At 43.1% G+C, this 23,569-nt stretch overlaps 1 protein-coding gene across 2 annotated transcripts in view; it reads left to right on the top strand.

The window, feature by feature from the left end:
- pdlim1 (PDZ and LIM domain 1 (elfin)) overlaps positions 1-23,569 on the top strand; it is a 90,181-nt gene that overhangs the window by 8,280 nt on the left and 58,332 nt on the right. For both annotated transcript variants that reach the window (XM_063070771.1, XM_063070772.1), the window contains exon 2: positions 22,699-22,850. In XM_063070771.1, the coding sequence (XP_062926841.1) occupies positions 22,699-22,850 (152 nt within the window). The remainder of the gene's footprint in view (positions 1-22,698; positions 22,851-23,569) is intronic.

Here is a 23,569-nt window from a genome sequence, read left to right as displayed (position 1 = left end):
ACAGAGTAGACATATCAATATAACGAAGCGAGTTGTGATAGAATATCACTGACCTGGCACATTGACTCTTTTCCTCTCTCTATAGATGCTGCCTGACTTGCTGAGTATTTCTGGTGTTTCCTGCTTTTACGTTCTCATCTCATTGCCTGCCCTCCCTCTCAGAACCTTCTCCCTGACAGTGACCTGAGCTTTCCAGGTGGGATCTGTTCCCGCCTGTGTGTTGCCCTGGGACATGTGCACAGGAAGATGGAACTGTCTCTTCAGGGCTATGTATTTTCACAGTCAAGAGTTGCCAGAGACTACATTACAGATTTGTAATTGCTGATCGTTCTGAAAATCCACAAGCTGCTGACTCAAGGATGGGAGTGTGATGATAAAGCCACAAGTGTTTGGAAGAAAGTGAATGTTGAATTAGTCAGAATTTGGCAGAAAGTGGAATGATATAGAAAGCCTCAAGTTCGAACTGTGGTCGCATCCTAACATGTTTGAACAGACAATGTGCCTCTGCCTCTGGTAGTAATGCTGCATTATCCAGGATATAAACTGTGTCTTCACGTGTCCCTATGTGGCAGCGATACTGGGATTTGTTGCTCTCCCAACTCATCAGTTGGTCTCTCGTTACCCATAGTTTGGTGTCCTTGTCATTTGAATCTGAACTTACAGTTACAACTAAGGATCAAATCTGAAAGGGAACAAAAGCCTGTAGAGGGAAGATATGCATTGTGGGCAGGCATTTCCCAGAGGGAGATGAAATCATAGGCTGACGCAATTGTCTAATCCTTTGAATTCCCTTCAGAGTAATAACTTGCTTTTATAAAAGAGCCTTGTTGTGCTATTTCAGCCCCCTGTGGGTGTAATCCACTGTTATTTCTGTTATCTTCCATTGTTATTTCTGAAAGATGTATGACCCCCTGAACACTAACTTCTTATTCCTATTTTTGTGCTGCTTGTTTATTTTCGTAACTTGTAGTAAATTCGTACATCTTGCATTGTAATACTGCCACCAAACAACAAATTTCACGACATCTGTCAGTGATCAGCTTCCAGGGTAATTAGGTCTTTACTCAGCCTTTGATAGAATCATAAAATCATGGAGAGATACCACATGGGAATGGGCTACCTCATCCCATTTTATTTTTCCCACATTCCCCTCTGTTCCACTTTATATTCTACCATCAGTCCTATGCTGGAAAGAAGCCATTTTGTTCATTTGTTATGTGGTGTGTCATATTACGTAGGCGATCATAGCCTTTCCAAGACCATGATTGTTCTGAGCAAATTTTTGTGCAGGAGCGGTTTGCCGTTGCCTTCGTCTGGGTAGTGTCTTTACAAGACAGGTGACCTCGCCATTATCAATACTCTTAAGAGATTGTCTGCCAGGCGTCAGTGTTGCATAACCAGGACTTGTGATATCACCACTTGCTCCCATGGCTTCACATGACCCTGATCGAGAGGCTAAGCAGGTGCTACACCTTGCTTGAGGGTGACCTGCAGGCTAATGGCGGGGTAGGACCACTTTAGACCTCCTTTGGTAGAGACGTATCTCTAACCCGCTATCCCGGAAGCTATTTACAATGACCAATTAACTTACCAACCTGTGCATCTTCAGGATGTGGAAGAAAACTGCAGGACCCAGAGAAAACTTGCATTGTCACATGCAAACTCCACATGGACGGTGACCGGAGTCAGCTTTGAACGTAGGTCATTGGAGCTGCAACTTCACTGTGCCACACTGGCACCCCACCAAATCCTCCATTCTGGAGACTGACCCATCAAACTCCCTCTACAGATTTTTCAGAGGTATGGTAAGATGAACTTGGAATTTCTAGGCCACGGTAGGCTGGGATCCGATGTGGGTCAATAGGGTGCAGGATGTTGGGGTAATGTGACTTCCTGTGAGATGCGAAGTAGACAGTGCAGTTTTGTTTATTTTTTAAGAAAGGCATTGATGCTGGTCAGGGGCAGTCAAGTACTCCAAAGGCAGGGTTAGTCACACTGTGATGCCACGTTGTTACCACAGGGCAGATGAAGATTACGTTACACTCCTTCCCATGTTATCACGCTAATAAACCTTAACCATGTTCTTAGAGACATTTGCTTTTACATCTACCTGTCCATTCTAGCCACTATCTAACCCGTGGTCTTTTGAGATAGAAAGTTGTATTTTATATTTAATTTCTTCTCATCATTCTGTTTGTGAAGTACTCATTGTTCCAGAATGAACAAATTGTGTCTCAATCAGTCTGAAACCTCTGAGGAATGTCCCATTTTTGGAGATCGTGACTATACATTTGATATGTTTGAGGCCTTTGATGTAAGGAGCAAGCTGAAATTAAACTAGTGAATTTTTTTTTCTGTCAAAGGGTTATGGGACTCAGATGAAATCTGAACACTAATGACTATGTTCAAACGAGAATTGAGGATTTTGAAATTGTTTGAAGCTGCCTGGGGAAAGTCTGTAGATGAAAAGGAAGGATGAAATGAAGCTAAAATGATGTAACGGGAAAACGCCCGGGAGGAGCTTTCTCCCCAGGAACTAACTAGGTCAAGCTATACTCTTTCTAGTGAGTCCTTGTGTACGAGTTCAAAATATTTCTTTATTTAAAGTTGCCAAGTAACTGCAGTTTCTAACCTGTTTGCTGATCTGGAGCAGAGAAAGTGAAGATGAAGAGAAGCACAAGGAGAAGCTTGGCTTAGGTGATCTTTGTGTGGGCAAAGACTGAAACTCTAATGCTGGTTCAATGATGAGGCAGTTCAGAGTACATTAAAAGAATTGTACTCAACTGGACTTCCTGCTGCTTAACTCTTCAAGTGTGGGAATTCAGGGCATGTGAGGATATGTCAGCAGTGGGAGAAGAGCTATAACTTGTCTTAACTTGCTTATTGAAGACTCAGTGCAATGTGTGCAAGAAAGTGCAAGAAGTTGGTCTTGGCATTTCCCGAGTATCAATGTTGCTAGATAATGCAGTAGGCAGATGTATATACTTAAGTTATAGAGCTGAGATGCTCTTCTCTCCGCTCTGGGGGAGCAGATGAAAAGCAGCATTCCCAGTTCTTTTGAGCATCTGGGGACAACTTGAGTTATAGAGTCAGGTTGCATAGATGAGAACATCATTCCCTGGACTCCAGAATGAAGGGATATCTTACAAAGGTATGCAGATAGGTGAATGCATAAAGGCTCCCACCCCCCCCCCCCCACGCCAGGTTGGGTGAAACTAGAACTAGAGGTAATAGGTTGAGGGTGAAAGGTGAAATATTTGAGGGAACCTGTGAAGAAACTTCACAGAATGGGTGGTGTGGAACGAATTGTCCATGGAGGTGGTAGTTGTGTGTTCAATTGTAACACTTCAGGGAAGTTTGGATAGGTACATGGATGAAAGGGTTATGGAGGGCTGTCATCCATCTGCTGGTAGTTGGGAATAGGTCGATAATCAGGTCAGCATGGACTAAATGTGTCAACGGGCCAGTTACTGTGCTGTAGTACTCTATGACTATGAGAAATACAACTCTGTCTCTGCAGTGGGATTTTTGTTAGCACAGCATTGTCCTAGTGCCGAACTCTACTAAATGATGTCAACAGTACAACACTTTACATATCTGCAGCCCTCGCTAGTCCAAATACCAATTCTTTTTTACTGATGGACAGCAGCTATTGAGACTCAATCCTTTGCAAATATGCTGTTTAAGCTAGATGGACTCTTTACTGACAACAGCTCTGCTCCTTCCTTAAACATTGCTCACACTAAATAGAGAGTTTTCCTTGCATCTTTAATTACCTTTATATACTCAAAATTGACCTGGAAGGATGGGCCTACACCTGACGACACTTCTACTGACTGAGCGGGAGATAAACCACTGGAGATCACAGAAATTGTGGGACCCAGCTGGGACTAGGCAAAGGAGTACATCACCTCTAGCTTACACGAACAAAAGCTAAAAAGCACCTGTGAGAGGCAATGTCCACACAGACACGGCTTTTTAAGACGCCTCATTGAGTGACCTCAAGTACAGGATTTCACGTGTACTTGGAATATTTATTGGCAGAGAATGGGGTGATGAACTTTCTTTGCTTTGTAGTCTCAGATCATTTCAGGCTGCTGCTGACCTCTGCCACATTTCAGTTTTCTGCTCACTGCTGTGTTAAGGAGGTCCCACAAGCTCCAACGTCACTGAGAGGAGATTTCATCTCCATCATTTCGTAGGGGTCACTCTGGGGATTCAGTTTGGCTGCATTGCCCCCGCAATGCAGACACTCAGATGACACTTTGCGGGGACTTCCTGCCAGGAATGTGACAGTAGCTCCTATAGGTGCCTTGCTTCTCATGCACCTTTGTGCTTTGTGAATGTCCCGAAGCTGCTGAATTCTCAATAATTGCACATGACGCTATTCACATTGTGAGCAGGTGTATCTGCTGTGCATGCTTTAGAAAGTCCACCATTCGAGCTTGGGAGAAGACATCTGAAGGATAAGTTCTAGGAGTTTCTGAGATGATTAAGTGGAGGGGAGGAGTCCACATAATTAGCACCTTATCTGCTGAGAAAAAGCCTTTGGGAAGTGGAGAATTAGCAAAGCATAGCACCATTTCCTTTGTAGAATGAGCAACATGCTTAATTGTTTGGTCGGGTAAGACAGACTTGGATTTTTTTTTCCCTCCCAGAAACTGTTGAATGGTGAAATTAGAGAAGTTTAGGAGCTTTCTGTGTGTATGGGGTGGGATGTTGAGTGGTGTTTCTCCTCTGTAACGTTTTCTGTTGTATAATAGACTGACATGGGTTTTAGAAAAAACAGAAATATTCCCATGGAGAGCCACAGCCTCCGGAGAGCTGTTGATCAGCACCATGGAGGGTACATCTCCTTTATGATGGGTATAATCTGCATCAGACAGGTTAACCAAGGTTAAAGGCAATGTCTTGGTTGTTGTACTATCAGGACACTAGACCCACCCCAAGCTCCTTTCAGCAGGTCAGACATGGTGTCTCCCTCAAATGGCGTTCGAGTTGTGGTGGAGGGGTACAGTATAACCAAGCAGATGGCATACGCAATACCCTATATCCAATTTGTATCACCAACATTAGCTGGTAATTGGGTGGCTGCTGCTGAATTGCCATTCAGTAATGTGTAACATGAGGCAGAAGATGACTGTGGTGTGCCTTGTATAATGTACGGCTCGGGTGAGGTGATGATCTTGCTAGTTAGAGAATGCAGAATTTTGAAAATAAAACGGCATATTGGAAAATGCTGTATATAGAACATAGAAATCTACAGCACATTACAGGCCCTTCAGCCCACAATGTTGTGCCGACCATGTAACCTACCCTGGAAACTGCCTAGAATAAGTTCAGATGGAAAATATGGAGAGAGAACTGTCATTGATCTGGAATAGTAACTTTCTCAACAGGTGCTGCCTGGGCTGAGTATATACCCTCGCCACCCCCCGCCATCTTTCCAGCCCTGATGAAGGGTGACGGCCTGAAATGTCAACTTTTCATTTTCCTTCATGAATGCTGCCTAAATTGATGAGTTCTTCCAGTATTTTGTGGGTGTTGCTCAAGATTTCCAGCGCCTGCAGTCTCTCTTGTGTCTATATCCAGCATTTTCTGCTTTTACTTGGGCTGAGAAACAGGTTTCTGAGTAAAGTTCCCAACTGTATTGGGTTTTCTAAATAAAATTAACAAATAAAAGAAATGTAAAGTACAGACTAACAGCAGGTGTGTGTTGTTTTAAAGTGGTTTTGATGAATCCCCAAGTGGTGTATGTGTGTGTGGTGGGGCAGAGTGGGTGGGATTGCTTTTAAAAACTGGGGGGGGGGGTGTGGGGGATAATCACTTTTGCGGTTTTAAGGTGTTGGGCCAAATCTGGTAGAAGAGCAGCTCCCAGCCCACCATCAAATTGAAGTACATACCAATAACAATGCAGTTCAACTCTGAATTTGTGTCCTGTCATGGTTAAAGGTATTGTCGGTTCTGGCAATGCAATTGAATCTTGGAAGCAGTTTTGAAAACTGGAGTTATTGTCAGAATATTTCAGGCAGAAATAAAGTCTGCCCCACATGCTTTAAACATTTCAAAGGTCAATGTGCATCAGTGATTTCCTGTTTGGGCTGTGGTTGATGTTATAAAAAGGTAAAGCCAAGTCATTTTGTTTTGTTTATTGTTGCCTGTGAGGGGGAATTGGGATTATGTTTCATAGAACTGGCCAAAAGCAAGCAATCATAGTATCAAAGTACTCGGTCTGTTAGCCATGTCACATCTGCACCAGATCGGAGGAATTTGCTCATTTAGGTCACTTCTTTACCCATCCTTTACAGTCCAGCCAGTTGCTCTTCTTCTGCTACACCAATAGTGAAAGTTTCTCTAAAGAGTAGCATACTTTCTTTTGCTGCTAACTTAACCAACAATGTTTATTAGTGAGTATATTGTCATTGTTTACTCACCCAATGAAATACAAAAGTAGATTGTGAAGCAGTGACATGTGAGAACATATCCTTGGGAAAAGTTGAACGCAATAGGAAAGGCTGTGGGGTGTTGAGGAATGTTAGTAAATAACAAAATTCTGGCCGTAATCTTTCAGACATATGGAACTTGGCCAGGAGCTGGTGTTGCCAATGTAACATATGTTCAAGAAGATAACTTGAGTAATGCATTGCCTTCAGTAAAGCTCTCTCTGCCCAAGGTTGCTCATACATAAGTTTCCCTGATTTTCCATACATGAGAGGTATCATCCTGGCTGACCGCTACCTTATCTTTTAGATCTTCTCCATCTCTTTGCAGTTGGTCTGATTGTTTAACACATAGCAATAGTGAAGCTGCAGTTACCTTTTCTCTAACAGTTGGGAGAGACCAAAGGTGGAGAATCAATGTAGCAGAGACAGACCATTCTACCCATTGAGACCTTTCTGGCTACTTGTCAAGGATTCTGTTCATTTTTGTTTCCAGTCCTCTTGCCCCTCAGTTCTTTAAATTATCTTCCTTTATGTTCTTAACTAACTCCCTTTTTAAAGCCACCATTTCTCTTGCCCACCCTCCATGTCTTTGTCACCTAGAATGGTTCCCAGGTGTTTAATAATTTCATTTCCTTCTTGCTCATTTATTCCCTGCCCCTCAAACTATCATTCCCACTCCCTTGTCTTAGAGTACTACAGCACAGAAACGACCTGTTGGCAGACCTAGTCGGTGCTGAGCTGCCTATTCCAATTCTCCTGCACCTGGACCCTGGACCATAGCCCTCCATGCCCTTCCCATCTATGTACATATCCAAACTTCTCTTAAGTGTTGAAATCAAACCCGTATTCACCTCCACTGGCAGCTCATTACACATTCTCATCACCCTCTGAATGAAGAATTTCTTCTGTTCCCCTTAAACATTTTACCTTTCACCCTTAACCCATGACCTCTATTTCTAATCTCACCCAACCTCAGTGGAAAAAATCCTTACATATACCCTATTTATACCCTTCATAATTTTGTATACCTCTTATCAAATTTCCCTCCATTCTCCAAACTTCATGGAATAAAGACCTCACCTATTCAACCTTTCCCTATAACTTAGGTCCTCAACACCTGGCAATATCCTTATAAATTTTCTCTATACTCTCTCAATCTTATTGACATCTTTCCTGTAGGTAAGTAACTAGAACTGTACACAATATTCCAAATTAAGCCTTACCAATGTTAGCATAACATCCCAATTCCTGTACTCAGTACTTTGATTTATGAAGTCCAGTGTTCCAAGAGCTCTTTTTACGACCTCATCTACCTGAGATGCCACTTTCAAGGAATTATGGATCTCTATTTCCAGGTCCCTCTGACTACCTCAGTGTCCTCAATGCCCTACTGTTCAGTGTATGAGCCATATCCTGGTTTGTTCCCTCTGAGTGCAATATCTTACACTTGTTTGCATTAAACTGCATTTGCCATTTTGCAGCCAATTTTTCCAGCTGGTCCAGATCACACTGCAAGCTTTGATAGCATTCCTCGCTGTCCACTACACCCCCAATCTTGGTGTCATCTGCAAATTTGTTGATCCGGTTTACCACATTATCATCCAGATTATTGATATAGATGACAAACAATGGGCCCAGCACCAACGCCTGCAGCACACCACTAGTCGCAGGCCTCCATCTACTTCCACTCTGATTTTTCTCACAAAGCCTATGTCGAATATAATTTACTGCCTCATCTGAGTGCCAAGTGACTAAGCCTTTTTGACGGAACTCCCACTGGGATCCTGTCAAAGGTCTTGCTGAAGTCCACGTAGACAACAGACTCTGCCTTTCCATCAGCAACTTGCATGGTAACCTCCTCGAAAAACTCTGACAGAGATTTGACACGATCTACCTTGCACAAAGCCATGTTGACTGTCCCTAATCAGTCTCTGTCTAACCAAATACTTGTATGTCCAGTCCCTTAGAATACCTTTCAATAACTTACCCACTACTGATATCAGACACCCTGTCCTATAATTTCCCAGCTTGTTCTTAAGCCTTTTTAAACAACAGAACAACATCAGCTATTCACCAATCCTCTGGAACCTTGTCTTCTGCTGGAGCCCTGGCAACTTCTGTACCAGCCTCTCACAAGCTCTGAGGGAATACCTTTATAGACCCTGTGGATTTATCCACACTAATTTGCCTCAAGACAGCAAACGCTTCCTCTTCTATAATTAATATACAGTTCATGGACCTCTCACTGTCATTCCACTGCGGCACCTTGTACATTTTCCACCTTCCTTCACTCCGTCTCTAGGATTTTCTTCCAAAACCTCTTCATGGTTTTTATATTCCTTCTCTCCTTTAAAGAATCCACCCTCCCCATCTTTTTGGAGAAGAGATGTACCGTGTGTATTGAAAACTGAGGAGTGAGGGGCTGGAGAAGCCTTTACCTCAATTTAACAAGTCGTTAACAATTCAGTGATCACCAGTTTAGTACCCATGCACTAAAGAACAAGGGCTAGAGGGAGGGGATGTAAGTAGCAAAATATATCCTTTGTGGAACATTGACTTCCTAACCAGGCTTAGTTGTGAGTCAACTGCCAGGATATCTTGTAAATGGCAAACACATATTTGAAAGAGGAAAGTTTAAAAGAGGAGAGAGAGCAGAGGACAGAAGTGCCGGACCTTATATGGGCCTCTGAATTTTTTAGAGCAACCACTGTCTTAATCTTGCAAAAAACTTGTTTTTTTTTTGTGCTTTTCAGAGCAGTTATCTTAGTTGTACTGTTAGGACATAACTGATCAGATTGTTTTCATCTTGTTCCAGTAACTGCTTAACGCTGTTTGAGAAATCTTTTATGTGATCGTCTCTTGATACAGGCCACATCGACAGTGCCAGTCCTTTGGAACTTGGCTCTGTATCGTTGTCATGTGAGCTTGGTTCTTTTACGTGGCAAGGCTGTGATCAGAAGTAGTGGGGCCTGCTGGTGTGAGACTCTCAACTGCTCCTCACTGAGTATTCCTCCAGATTCCAGTTTGGTTGCATTAAGGAACATTTCTGGGATCATTAATAAAGCCAACATTAAGGTGGTGCCCTTAAGGTGGTCACATCTCCTTGAATGTTGCACCTTGTAGTGAATACACTCAAAATTCAAAGTACATTTATTATCAAGGTATGTACACAGTATACAACCTCGAGGTTCTTCTTTTTGCAGGCAGCCACAGAACAAAGAAACCCTGTAGAACCTGTTTAAAAAAAAAGACGGTCAAACACCGAATGTGCAGAGAGAAAAAAACAAATAGTACAAACATAAAAGCAAGCAAACAGTGTTCATGACTAAAGTCCGTAAAAGAGAGTCCATACACAGACACCCTCACAGCCTCACTTCAGCACAGAGACAAGTGAATGTTGTGGAGCAGCAAGCTGAACTGTCCCATTCTTCACCTCAGGTCCCAACACTCTGACATTTTTAATCTGGCCTGGCGCTTAAATTGTTGTCCAAACATCAGGTTTGGTCACATTGATATGCTCTGGGGCCTGCATGCCACCACTTTGATTTGGCCTGTACCCAATCTTTCCAATTTGGCCCAACACTTAGGTCATCGTCCAAACATCGGGCTCTGACACTTCGATCCGCTCTGAAGCCTGGGCACCACCACCTTGATTCAGTTTGTTCCTGACCTTTCCAATTCAGCCCACTGCTTAAATTGATTGAAGCGGCTTTTTCCTTGCTCTTGGCAATGGGCCTGTTGCTTTAGTCCTGCCCTATCGAATCAAGTCCAAAGTGAAGTTACAAGTGATGGTTTGTGGTGATCGTTTACCAGAAAAAGTGTGATTAACAAACTATTTAGTTGTTTCCTTTGCATCGTTGGCCAGCAGCAAGTATTTGTTGAGCTTCACCAGTGCTGCCTTAAACTCCCACAGTGCTGTGGGTAGGGTTTTGTGATTATATTAGTTATGTTTTTGCTTCAAGTCATGGACCCAAGGCATTCCATAAAGAAGCAAGCAGGGTCTTAGAGTAAACACCAGCTAAATTTAGCCAGAATGTACATTAACTTTATCGATTGTCAAATTAATCATTTACTTTCATTTCACAAAGAAGAGAAAATTTGCAGATGCTGGAAGTCGAAGCAACACACACAAAATACTGGAGCTCAGCAGGCCAGGCAGCATCTATGGAAAAGGGTACTTCCATTTATTCATTTATCTCATCAAATAAAACGATTAAAGTTCTCCACTTCTGGGCCATTGTGGGTTAATGCATCCATTGATATAAGAAATAATTTAAATTATTTTGTGTACGCTGGATCCGGGGATGGAAGTGAGGTGATGAAACTATCTCTCTCCAGGTCGTTGAGAATGAGGTGGTCCTTCTGACTCCAACAATGAATCCAGCTGTTGTGGTTAGAATTGGGTCTGTGTCTGATCTTCCTGTAATGAAGTGCTTCCTGTAATGATGGGAGGAAACATTCTTGCTCTACGGTTGTGCATTGTATGCCAGAAGTTTAATTGTGACTAACATGACAGAGTCGAAGCACTCTGTTAATGCCATGGATGCTACCTTAGCTAACAGTGGCTTCTGGCACCACTTTCAACAAAGATTACTGATCCATGTGTGAATTGTGTTCTAGTTCTTCCAGTGGGATCTCCTGTGTTGTGCTGAACACAGACCCACTCGGTGATGGACTCACTCGGCTCTGTCTTGCCCCAAGCAGCATTCAAATTTGAGTGTTTCAGAGCTGGATGAGTTGACTGGATTCCATTGCAGAACGTTGGTGGCCAAGTTGTTAAATCTCCATACTTCAAGATCAAGTTTTACGTCTGCCAAGCCTCTTGTGTTCTTGCCCGGAGTCCAAGTGCACATTCCTCGTAAATCCATGTTACGTACCCCGTAACTGGGTTGCCAAACCAGCAGAAATGGATCACTCAGTTGGAGTCTGGATTACTAGAACTAAGGAAGTTTTATTAAAGAAACAAGCAACACAGTAATCGAAAGGATAGTAAATGCAACAGTTCAGCAATGATAAACACACATGTGCGCAGAATTAAGATAACAGCATCAATCAAGCTCTATCGTTGTCTAGGGGTAAATGACCAATTTCAAAGTGACACAAAAGTCCAGTTCGATTTAGTTCAGTTCACAGTAATCGTTGCCATGGCGATGGACAACGTGGGGGGAGGGAGAGAGAGAACGACTGATCATTCAGAAACGGCTTCCACTCACAGACCGGCGATATTGCTCACAAGCAGCTTTCGGGCGGGTCCTTTGTGATGTCACCTGAGGTCACCGACTGTGACCCCTCCTCCAGATGCGGTCGATCCTCTGCAGTGAACCCGGCACCCAAGCAAGGACGGACACACACCGGGTTCCCGCTGATCGTATCTTTCCACCCTGTGCGTTTAAGGTCTGGTACTTCCCACCGACTCGTGAGAGCGCACCGCTTCCAGGGTCTCGTTACCTCGGGTGTCGTGTGTGTGCTGCCTTAGCGAACCTGTCCCTTTTTATCCGCCTGCTGGGGTATTGCCTATTCATCACTTCAAACAGTTCAGGGTTCAAAGGGGGAGCCGCTCCAGACAGCTCTCTCTCCCGTCCCTTCATTACACATCTCCAGATCGCCTGTCCATCACTTCAAACAGTTCAGGGTTCAAAGGGGGAGCCGCTCCAGACAGCTCTCTCTCCCGTCCCTTCATTACACATCTCCAGATGCTGCTTCATTGTTCCTTATCTCTCCTTCCCCTGAGGACAGGTGGCAGACCAACTGCTGATGCCACTGATGCTAGCCCAGGCCAGCAAACATCTTAATTTATGTGTATTCTCGTCACATCCAAAATATGCTGCACAGATTGCTTGAAAAAAGTTTATCTCCCGCTTTTACTGTGTAGCTCTGCACATGGGAGTTAGGAGCTGGAGCTGTAGTTGCACTCTAGGGTTCTCAGATGTATCAGTTTAGCAAGTTGTTTCAGGCCATGGGCATTTTGATGTTGCACAACCACTCTTCCATATTCCAACCGGTTTACTTCAAACAAACTTCTGAGGGTCATAGCCTTGAAACATCCTCTCATCTCAAACAAATGCTACGCCCTCTTCTGTTGCTACATCTTTGTCTCTATAGTCTTACAGAATACAGTGTCACATTTTTAAAGCTTAGCTGGCTGGAGAGTCAAAAGCTTGTGTAAATATCCAAACTGTTGTCAAAGCAGGCTTTAAAAAATCGTGACAATTAAACTGAGCTGTAAATCTGCAGCAGATTCTGCTTGCACCTGATTTACAAAGAATCTGTGTGTGTATGTTGGCGTACAGGAACTAATACAAAGATCGTTGGGTGGGATTGAGTCCTCATTCCATTCTGTATCCCAGCATTCCACAGCACCATCCTTGGCACTTGTGGACATTGGCTTCCTGAGTATCCTAGCCTTTCTAACAGGAACTTTGTGTCTGGAAGTAGCCCATGTTGGGACCAAACAAATGTATAATTGTTCTTTGAGCAAAAATTTGGAAATTCTTTTGCATAGAGTAGCATTTTAGTGCACTGTGTTGTGCATTTATTTATTTATTTATTTGAGCTAGAGTGTGGAATAGGCCCTTCAAGCCATGTTGCCCAGCAACCAATGTTCCCTCTAAGGTGTGTGCATATGCTCATGCACAAAGCAATTTAACTGCTCACTAAAGGTTGTCTCCCTCTACCTCGATGGCATGTTAAGTATATTTCACAACTGTACACAATCACATTTCCTTTTCTGGTTTCTGATGTGGACGGTGTGACAATGTAGTGTTTGCAATGATTTGCTTACCGATTTGAAAATTGGTTTATTTATACTGTTTTAATTGAAAATATTGATTCACTGTGTTGAATTATAAAGAAGCAAAGGGTGTGAATTGCAAAAGAACTGCTAGTTCATTTAAAGCGAAATGGCTTCATGAACCAGCAGAAGCTGCTTCACTGAAAGCTCATGAGGTCAGGAACGTGCAGCCACGAGAAATATTTATGTACAGTAGAGAAACTGGTATTACCTGCATGTGCTGTCATGATGCAGAAGTTGCAGAGAATTTGCAAGTGGGAAGAAGTGGACTGATATTTGGAGACTTTTGAAAGCGTCATTTAGCAAGCAAATCACATAGGTGGTGTGCAAAAGCTTCAGCGAAAAATCTTTCATCACCCACTACAGGCTTGCTACGTATGTTTTGTGAGTGCAGATGAATGAGGGCGAAACAATCAAACTCAGAGGAGATTAAAATTCTTATTGTCAGTGTTTTGCTCGCTGTTAAAATGAATAACTCCATATATAAAATTCAGTCTGCACTTGTTGTCATTGGGCAAAAAAAATTGCGCAGCAGAAGATTTTTGTGCACACTGGTCTTTACAGATTAGAGGGAACATTGCCAGCAACCTCTGATTTAACCCTTGTCTAGCATGGGACAATTTACAATGACCAATTAACTTACAGTACGTCTTTGGACTGTGGGAGGAAACCGAAGCACCTGGAGGAAACCCACATGGTCACAGGAAGAGCGTACAAACTCCTTACAGGCAGCGGCGGGAATTAAACCCAGATCACCTGAATTGTAAAACGTTGTGCTCACCACTACACTACCTTGCCTCTCCACAATATTTTATTTTCAAAAATTTTGTGTTTGAAAAATCTGATTGTTAAACACTCTTCTGGATTTCCCTGTAATTCTAGTTTTGATGTATCTTTCTTGAAATTGTACAGTCTTCATGTGAGCCTCCGTCACAGAAATGATGCTTTGCGCACACAAACCTCGGCGCTGAAATTTTACTGGGTCAAAACTGGAGGCGAGTGCTGAAACTCGTATTCTCTTACCTTCACTGCTAATGGCTTCAGGTCTCCTGCCTTCTTGATTGGTAATATGTAAAGCTGACATCTCCTGTGATCACCTTTGCTGCTGACTGTTGCAGCCTGTCCATCAACTGTCTGCTGTCTTTATCCCCACCCCCCACTCTAAAACAAATATTAGTATGAGATTAAGGAGCGACCTTGGTGGAAGTTTGATAGGATTGTATAGAACATAAGTGAAGAAACAGCTAGTCCATGTTAAATGTGTGTATTCTGCTTGGGACTCCCCAAATCCTGAAAGCAATCTGTCTGGATGTATAATGGCCTGGCATGGCAACTGCTCTGCACGTGACTGCAAGAAACTGCAGGCAGTTGTGGACACGGCTCAGTATATCAGAGAAACCTGTCTGCGCTCAGTGGTCTTTGTCTATGCCTCAGTAAAAGAACCAGCATAATCAAAGGCCCCACCTACCCTGAACTTCTGTCCTTCCCCACTCCCATCAGGCGGAAGATACAAAAGCCTGAAAGCACATACCACCAGGCTTGGACATCTTCTATCCCACTATTATCAGAGTTTTGAATGGACCTCTTTTATGATCATATGGATTCTTGGCTTCACAGTCGAACTGATCATGATCTTGTACTTTACTGTTTACCCACATGGCATTTTCTGGGAGCTTTTATACTTTCTATTGCATTGTTATTGCTTTACTTTGTTCTAGCCCCATGCACTGTATATTAATTTGATCTGTATGAACACTATGCAAGATGAGCTTTTCACTGCATTCTGGTACCTGTGACAATAATAAACCAAGCCAATATAGTCTATCATTACAGTCCTTTGTGTGCACCCCACCCCCCCCCATCTCCAGTACTCATTCTCCTACCTCTGTCTCCGAACTTAACCTCACCTGGCTTCATTGGCCCATAATCCTTTACCCCTCCTCATTTGACCAATCAATAACTCCTCATTATGCAGGCCATCTTCTTTCTCCACTCTTAAATGTTGAGGCTTCCTTTAGACCACACAGATGCTGCTCAACCTGCTGGGTTCCTGAAGCAGATTTTTTTTTTTTGCTCCAGGTCCCAGTGCCTGCAGTCTCTTGTGCCCCACTCCTAAACATTTCCAGGCTCTCTTAAATGCATCTACTCTGTATTGTTAACTTTTGAGCCATCCCAGTCTGAACCATTTCCATCTTTCCATTTGCACCTTGGGTAAAGAGGTTACTGTTAAAACCCTTGGGGTGAGTTCCTGTAATTGATGGCATCTGGTGTTGCTCTTCCCCATCAATGGAAACTCTTTCTACATCCAATCCAGCAACCTAAGTCATCCCTGTACCACCTCTTCTCAAGGAGTTGCTGTCTGTTCATCTTTTCCTGATTTGTACACCCTTGTTTTTCAAGTATCTTCTTTATAAATCCTCTCTGCATCCCCATCAGGTCCTCTATGTCTCTTTTATAATCTGGTGACCTGAACCATATGCATTTTTTGAGTGCAGCATACAACGTTCACTGCAGATTTAGTGGATCTTTCTGTACTTGTCAAACTCTATCCCATTAAGCTTGCTCGGCTCTGGTTATAACATTGCTGAGCTGAGGTCCGGTTGCTAGTGATTGAGAGCCCATCTTTCTGAAACTCCACCTTGGCTTGCACCTTTCCAATAATTTGACCTACGTTTTCTATCTTGATTTTATCCATCCAGTATATAAGGTCTTCAGCTTTGCGCATGACAAGAAATTCAAGCCAGGTGGCCTCACAGAAACTTGGCACTCCCCATTCCCTTACCAGTACTGTGCTATAGCTGTTAAGTATCTACTTTTTAAAGTATATTATGATTTCTAGCTGCATGTTTCCCAACTGCCTGCGAGATGTAAAACCACATCCCACAGTTGGGTCAATTTAAAAACCATGTTGTTAGCCAACCTGCTTTGCTTAGTCCCCTGGAATTACTTGTTTTGGAATGATTGCTTGTCAAAAAAACACATAAACTGTTTAATCAAATGCTGCTGTTTGTGTTCTGGCATTGAGCACATCGGCATATCCTCCTACAGTATTCCTTTCTCCCTCATTCAGGCAGGATTCTGTTCATAACCTAAACTGTTGATAAGTCAAAAGTGAACCCAGCCCATCATGGGTAAAGTCCTCCCCACCATCGAGCACATTGCCACGAAATGCTATCACAGGAAAGCAGCATCCATCATCAGGGACACCCACCACCCAGGTTGTGTTCTCTTCTCGCTGCTGCCATCTGGAAGAAGCTACAGGAGCCTCAGGACTCACACCACCAGGTTCAGGAATAGTTATTACCCTTCAACCATCAGGCTCTTGAATCAAAGGGGATAACTTCACTCAGCTTCCCTTGCTCCATCATTGAAGTGTTCCCACAGTCAATGGACTCACTTTCCAGGACTGTTCATCTCATGTTCTCAATACTTATTCCTTTTTTATTTATTATTTGTACAGTTTGTAGTCTTTTGTATGCTAGTTGAATGCACGAGTTGGCGCGGTCTTTCACTGATTCTGTTAGGGTTATTATTTTATGAATTTATTTAGTATGCTTGCAAGATAATGAATGTTAGTGTTGTATATGGTGACATAGAAGTACTTTGATAATAAACTTACTGTGAACTTTGAACAGCAATGGTGTGTGGGAGAGGATCACAGAAACAGTGGTGATGGGAGAACTAGCAGGCGCTGGAAGAACGGCTACCAGCTGACCTCAGTGAGTGAATCAGCTCAGCTCTGCACGCCTACTTGACCCAGCCCCTGACTCTTTCAGATCAGTGGTGCGGAGTGGGGAGCGGGGGGAGTGAGAGAAGGCATGTAGAAATGGCTCATTCCCAACTGGGAGCAGATGCCTGTAACCCCCCCAATCCAGCTGGTTCCTGAAATATGTTGAGCATTCATAAACAGGTGAAGACCTGTATCCATGATATCAGCCAGAGCAAGGAATTGGTGGCAGACTTGAGGAAGGGGGAGCTGGGAGAACACACACCAGTTCTCATTGAGGGGTCTGAGGTGGAAGGATAAGCAGCTTCAAGTTACTGGGCATCAACATCTCAGAGGATCTGTCCTGGGTCCGACAAATTGATGCAATCATGAAGAAGACACACCAGCAGCTATACTTTGTTAGGAATTTGTAGAAGTTGGGTATGCCAGCAAAGACGTTTGCGATGTTTTATAGATGTACAGTGGAGAGCATTCTGAGAGGTTGCATCACAGCCTAGTATAGAGGCACCAGTGCAAAGGATCACAAGAGGCTGCAGAGGGTTATACAGTCAGCCAGTTCCATCATGGGCGCAACTGGCCCCAGCATCGAGGACATCTTCAAGAGGCAGCGTCCATCGTTAAGGATACTCACTGTCTGGGATAGCACTTTGTTTGTTATTACCGTTAGGGAGGAGGTACAGGAGCATGAAGACCTACACTCAATTATTCAGGAATCGCTTCATCCCCTCTGTCTTTTTTTCTGAGCAATGCATGAGTACTACATCGTTATTGCTTTTTCTTTGGAATACTTCTTTAATAATTTATAGTTATTTTATGTCTTTGCACTGTACTGCTGTCATAAAACAACAAATTTCACTTTGTATAAGATAGTGGTAATAAATCTGATTCTAAAACAATTTAATGACATCCTAATGTTCTTTTATTATCTTTTTAAACCAGTGCATTCTGATCTTAATGGTTGTAACGTGGATTGTGCCCTAGTACATCAGTGCAGACTATTCAAGATTAAGACACATCCGAGAGTGCTTCAGATGTGTGATATCCACAAGTTTTGATGGACCTCATGAATTATAGACAGGTTTTAAGGGCCATGTAGAGTGGAAGGCAAATACGGTGAAACAGCAGTTATGGATGTTTTATGGAGGTGGAAAGCATTGATGGGCCAAGTGGCCTAATTCTGCTCCTATGTCTTATGGTTTATGGCCTATGGTCTAAGAATGATTACTGTAAAGTCTAAGGTAGAATGGTACACTGACTTGGTAGGCACTGCTGCTTCACCACTCCAGTGATCAGTGTGCAATCCTGACCTCGTATGCTGTTGAAGTTGTTACGTACCCCGTAACTGGGTTGCCAAACCAGCAGAAATGGACCACTTAGTTGGAGTCTGGATTACTGGAACTAAGAAAGTTTTATTAAAGAAATAAGTAACATAGTACTCTAATAGTAAGGATATAAATGTAACAGGTTAGCAATGATAAAACACACAAGTACACAGAACTAGGATAATAGGAATCAATCAAGCTCTATCGCAGTCTAGAGGTAAAATGATCAGTCTCAAGTGACGCAGAGTTCAGTTCAATTTAGTTCAGTTCGCAGTAATTGCTGTTGTGCTGTTAGAGAGAGAGAGAGCGAATAATGATATTCAAATCGGATTCAAACAGACCTTTGATATTCCTCGCAGTTAGCTTTCGGGTGAGCCCTTTGTAATGTCTTCAGAGGTCACCGACTGTGACCCCTCCGTTCTGGATATGATCGTCCTTCTGCGGTGAACCCGGCATCCAGGCAAGGGCGGACACACACACACCAGGTTCCCGCCGATCGTACCTTTTCACCCTGTGCGTCTATGGTCGGTCCCGCGACCAAACCTCCAAAACTTCCACCCACTTGTGTGGGGGGGGGCACAACGCACTTCCAGGGTCTCGTTATCTCGTGGTGTCTGTCTTGCCTTAGTGAACCTGTTCCTTTTATCCCCCTGCTGGGGTATCGCCTGTCCATCAAACTTCAAACAGTTCAGATTCAAAGCAACCGGTCTGACAATACTCGGAGCTATGTCTCTTTTCGTTAATCTCTCTCGTCTCTCTCTTATTAGCATTTTGAATGTTTCCCCCATTTGTCTCTCTCTTATCTCTCTTATCGGCATCAATCTTCTGATAACTTTGTCGTTTGGTCACAAAGTAAAGTTTGCACATTCTCCCTGTGACTGTATGGGCTTCTTTTGGGTGCTTCGGTTTTCTCCTGCATCCTAAAGATGTGGAAGTTGATAGGTTGATGCCTCACAAGTGTGTAGGTGAGAGGTAGAATTTGAGGGGACTTGGAAAGAATAAAATGGGGTTAGTGTAATTTGATGTTTGGTAGTCAACACAGATGGGCCCATGGGTCTATTTATCTGGTGTGTGACTCCATGAAGGATGTAAATGAAGCTTTCAAAGCTAAAGAGCTTTTGGGGGGGGGGGGCAGGAGGGGCATAGTTTAATGAGGGATCTGGGGGTTCCTGTCCATAGATCTTAAAAGTTGCCACACAAGTTGATGGGACGTTTAAGACAGTGTTTGGTGTGTTGGCCTTCATTATTACAGGGATTGAGTTCAAGAGATGTGAGGTAAAGTTGTAGCTTTATAAAGTGGGGGGGGGAATGTTCCCCCTTTATAAAATTTGGGTTGGACCATGCTTGGAATATTGTGTTCAGTTCCAGTTGCCTCATGTGGAGATGTGGAGGCTTTAGAAAGGGTGCAAAAAGGAGATTTACCAGACATACTGCCTGGATCAGAGAGCATATTTTATGACGAAAAGTTGAGCAAGATAGAACTTTCCTCTTTGGAGTGAAGGAGGTTGAGGGGATAGAGATGTATAGGGTGATGAGGCGTAGTTTAAGTATCTTTTCCCCGGAGTGGAAATGGATAATACAAAAGGGGGTAATTTTATGGTGATTGGAAGAAAGCATAGAAACATAGATATTGCACAATACAGGCCCTTCAACCACAATGCTGTTCCAATCATGTGGGGTTACCCATAGCCCTCTATTTTTCTAAGCTCCATGTATCTATCCAGGAGTCTCTTAAAAGACCCTATTGTATCTGCCTTCACCACCGTTGCCGGCAGCCCATTCCACACTCACCACTCTCTGCTTTTAAAAAAAACTTGCCCCTGACATCTCTGTACCTACTTCCAAGCACCTTAAAACTGTGCCCTCTCGTGTTAATAGGCGGGATGTCAGAGATAATTTTTTTTACACAGAGTGGTGAGTACATGGAATTCACTGGCGGGGGTGATGGTAGAGACAGGTACATTAGGGACATTTAAGAGACTTTTAGATAGGCATATGGATGAAAGAGAAATGGAGGGTAATTGGCTATGTAGGAGGGAACGGTTAAATTGGTTTTGAAGTAGGTCAAAAGGTGGGCACAACATGGTGGGCCAAAGGGCCTGTACTGTTCTGTATTATTCTGGGTGAGTGAACAGTAGAACTCGATACTGTTGTTTTCCACAGATGCACAGCCCTCTTACACTCAGTGATACAGAGGAGACTATTTAGCCCACTGTGACCATGCCAAGCTTCCAGGGTAACCGTGTCAGTCTCATTTACCCTCTTATTTGCCTTTATTCCTGAAATGATTTTTCTCTCACTTATCAATCGACTCCCCTTTGATTCTTTTGCCAATTACCTTTCTGGTAATCTTTAACCCAGTGGCATATTGTTGGGAATAAAGCAGAATCCATTGGCTCACAGAGAGAGCATGGGAATGTTTGGGACCACACTCGACTCTATGCAGTTGTTTCATAGGAACAAAGGCTGAACTGGAAAAAGTTGTGGGAGTTCTTAGACCACGTGGCATTAGTGGAACTACATGATTAATGTTTTCACTGGATGACAGAAAAGCTTTTTTTTGTATGAAGCATATCGACTTGAAACATTAAATCTGTACATCTCTCCACAGATGCTGCCCGAACTGCCCTTTGCTTTATTTTGGATATACAGAATTTGCAGTATTTTGCTTTTTATTTTGATGGAGGGATGTTTGGTACGAACCTCCTCCTGTGATCATAAACCCCACTAGAGTTGTTTGTGGTTTAGTTTTAGTCAGTCAGCAGAGGAAGCTTGGAGGCTGTTATTATGGATAGATGTTACAGGTATGGAAGATAGTGTCCTCTGCCCTTTTGAGTACTTAGTTGGTGGAAAGTTTCCCAGAACTGTGTATCAGAAAACTCAGATGGTAGACAAGGGTGTGATTTGTGAGGGGAATTGGTGTAATGTCAACCTACCCATGGTATCTTGCTCTGCATGAGGAAGTTGATGACACAGTGTGTAGGTGACGGGTGCAAATATAGATCTTTGAGAGACCCCTTTGAAATGTTGCAGGAGTGAAGGCGTGAGTTATTGGAGGTCATGTCAGCAACTTGCCAGTTGTTGGAGGTTGTTGACACTGGATAGATGAGTATAGGATTGGATGAGAGCAGATGCATATGGCTGGCCAGTGGAGAAGATGGTGTGATCAATCATGTCATGGCAAGAATGTAATGCTGAGGTTTTATAAGGTGTTCATTAGACTACATTTTGAATATTGTGAGCAGTTTTGTGCCCCATGTTGAAGGAAGAATGATCCAGTATTGGAGAGGGTCCAGAGGAGGTTTACAAGAACAATCTCTGGAATGAAATATCAATGTATGAGGAGTGTTTGATGGCTCTGAACCTGTATTTACTAATGTTTAGAAGGATGAGAGGAGAATTTCAATAAAACCTACTGAATCTTGAAAAGCCTGGATAGAGTGGATGTGGAGAGCATGTTTCCAGTAGTGGAGAACATGATTCCAGTAGTGGAGAAATTCTTGATTAGTAAGGGTGTCAAAGGTTTCTGGGAGAAGGTGGGAAAATAGGGTTGAAAGGAATAATAAATCAGCCATGATGAAATGGATGAGAAGACTCAATGGGCTGAATGGCCTAATTTTGCTCCTATGACTTGTGATCTAAGATGCTCCAAGTAATGTCAACACATGGGAGTTGAAATGTGCTGTTTTTAGCCACTGTTAGGCACTATTCTGTGGGGCATTTGATTACTGGCCAGAACTGTATCCATTGCTGTGTCAACAATGGCAAAATTTTACCCTGACAAGCAGCCCCATTCAAGGAGCTGCCTGGGTTTCTGCTGCCCTTTTGCTTTAGCTACTATTTCAATTGGAAGAGAAAATGGAGTTAATTCAGCAAACATTTGAGGAAAATATGTAGTGAGAGTTTGTGAAGAATTCCATCAAGAGAGAATGAGCTTGTATTTTTTGATTGCTAAATAACTTCTCCTTGGATCTCCTCTAGCAGAAGGCTTATCATGATTGATAAGTAAATTTGATTATTTTCCCAACTTTACACACAAAATTTGAAGTTTACATACTTAACTCTATGCTAATACCTGGCTGTTGGAATTATGTCCTCTTTGGTGAAGTGTTGAATTAGCAGCCATTGATGATTCTCCATTTGTACCACCTTCTTAACTCCTGAGTTGTCATTGTAAATATCTGCTGTATAATGACACTACCTGTGTGAATGGCCGTGCTGTGTTCTAGCATTCTGCCCTTAGGGGATAGGTCAGCAAATGCAGAATTGGGAGAGTCCTTTTCTCAAATGAAATTACGAGCAGAATGTGGGCCACACATATAAATGCCATCGAGAACAGTACACACTTACTTCATCACCCCTCCCCCACCCAGACTTTGTATTTTGGTAATTAAAATCTCAACTTTCTGTTGTCAGATAACTCCAGGGAGTAAAGCGGAGGCTGCCAAGCTGTGCGTTGGGGATGTAATCTTGGACATTGATGGTGAAAAAACTGATGGAATGACACACTTGGATGCTCAGAACAAGATCAAAGGATATGGAGATGAGCTGACGTTCCTGATTTCCAGGTAAAACAGCATTGTATGAATAAAATACTAAGCACAAGAGATGCTGCTGATGCTGGAATTGCAGAGCAACACACACAAAATGGTGGAGAGACTAAACAGGTCAGGCAGCATCTATGGAAACAAATAGACTTGACGTTTTGGGCTGAGACCCTTCATCAGGACTGGAAAGGAAGGGGTAAGAAGCCAGAATAGGAAGGTGAGGAGAGGGGAAGGATTACAAGCTAGCAGGTGATAGGTGAAATCAGGTGTCTGCGGGAAGGGGAAATGAGGTAAGAAGCTCGGAGCTGATAGGTGGAAAAAGTAAAGGGCTGGAGAAGATGGGATCTGATTGGAGAGGAGAGTGGTCCATGTGAGAAAGGGAAGTAGAAGGGTTACCAGGCAGAGGTGATAGGCAAGTGAGGAAAAGAGGGGAGCCAGAATGGGGAATGTAAGCAGAGGGAAGGAGGAGGGGAAAAATATTGGAAGGTAGAAAAATTGAAGTTAGTACCATCAGGTTGGAGGCTGCCAAGTTGGAATATGAGACATTGCTCCTCCACTCTGGGAGTGGGCTCATTGTGACAGTAGAGGAGGCTGTAGACCGACAGGTCGGATTGGGAATGGGGATTGAAATTAAAATGGTTGACCACCGGGAAATCCTGATTCTTGCAGATAGAGTGAGGTTCTCAACAAAGTGATTTCCCGCTGTCTAAGTCAGGTCTCACCAATATAGAGGAGGCTAC

The sequence above is a fragment of the Mobula hypostoma genome, chromosome 18, assembly GCF_963921235.1.
Source record: "Mobula hypostoma chromosome 18, sMobHyp1.1, whole genome shotgun sequence".
Classification (NCBI taxonomy): Eukaryota; Metazoa; Chordata; class Chondrichthyes; order Myliobatiformes; family Myliobatidae; genus Mobula; species Mobula hypostoma.
The sequence above is the reverse complement of the archived record's forward strand: the minus strand, read 5'-3'. Positions and strand labels throughout refer to the sequence as shown.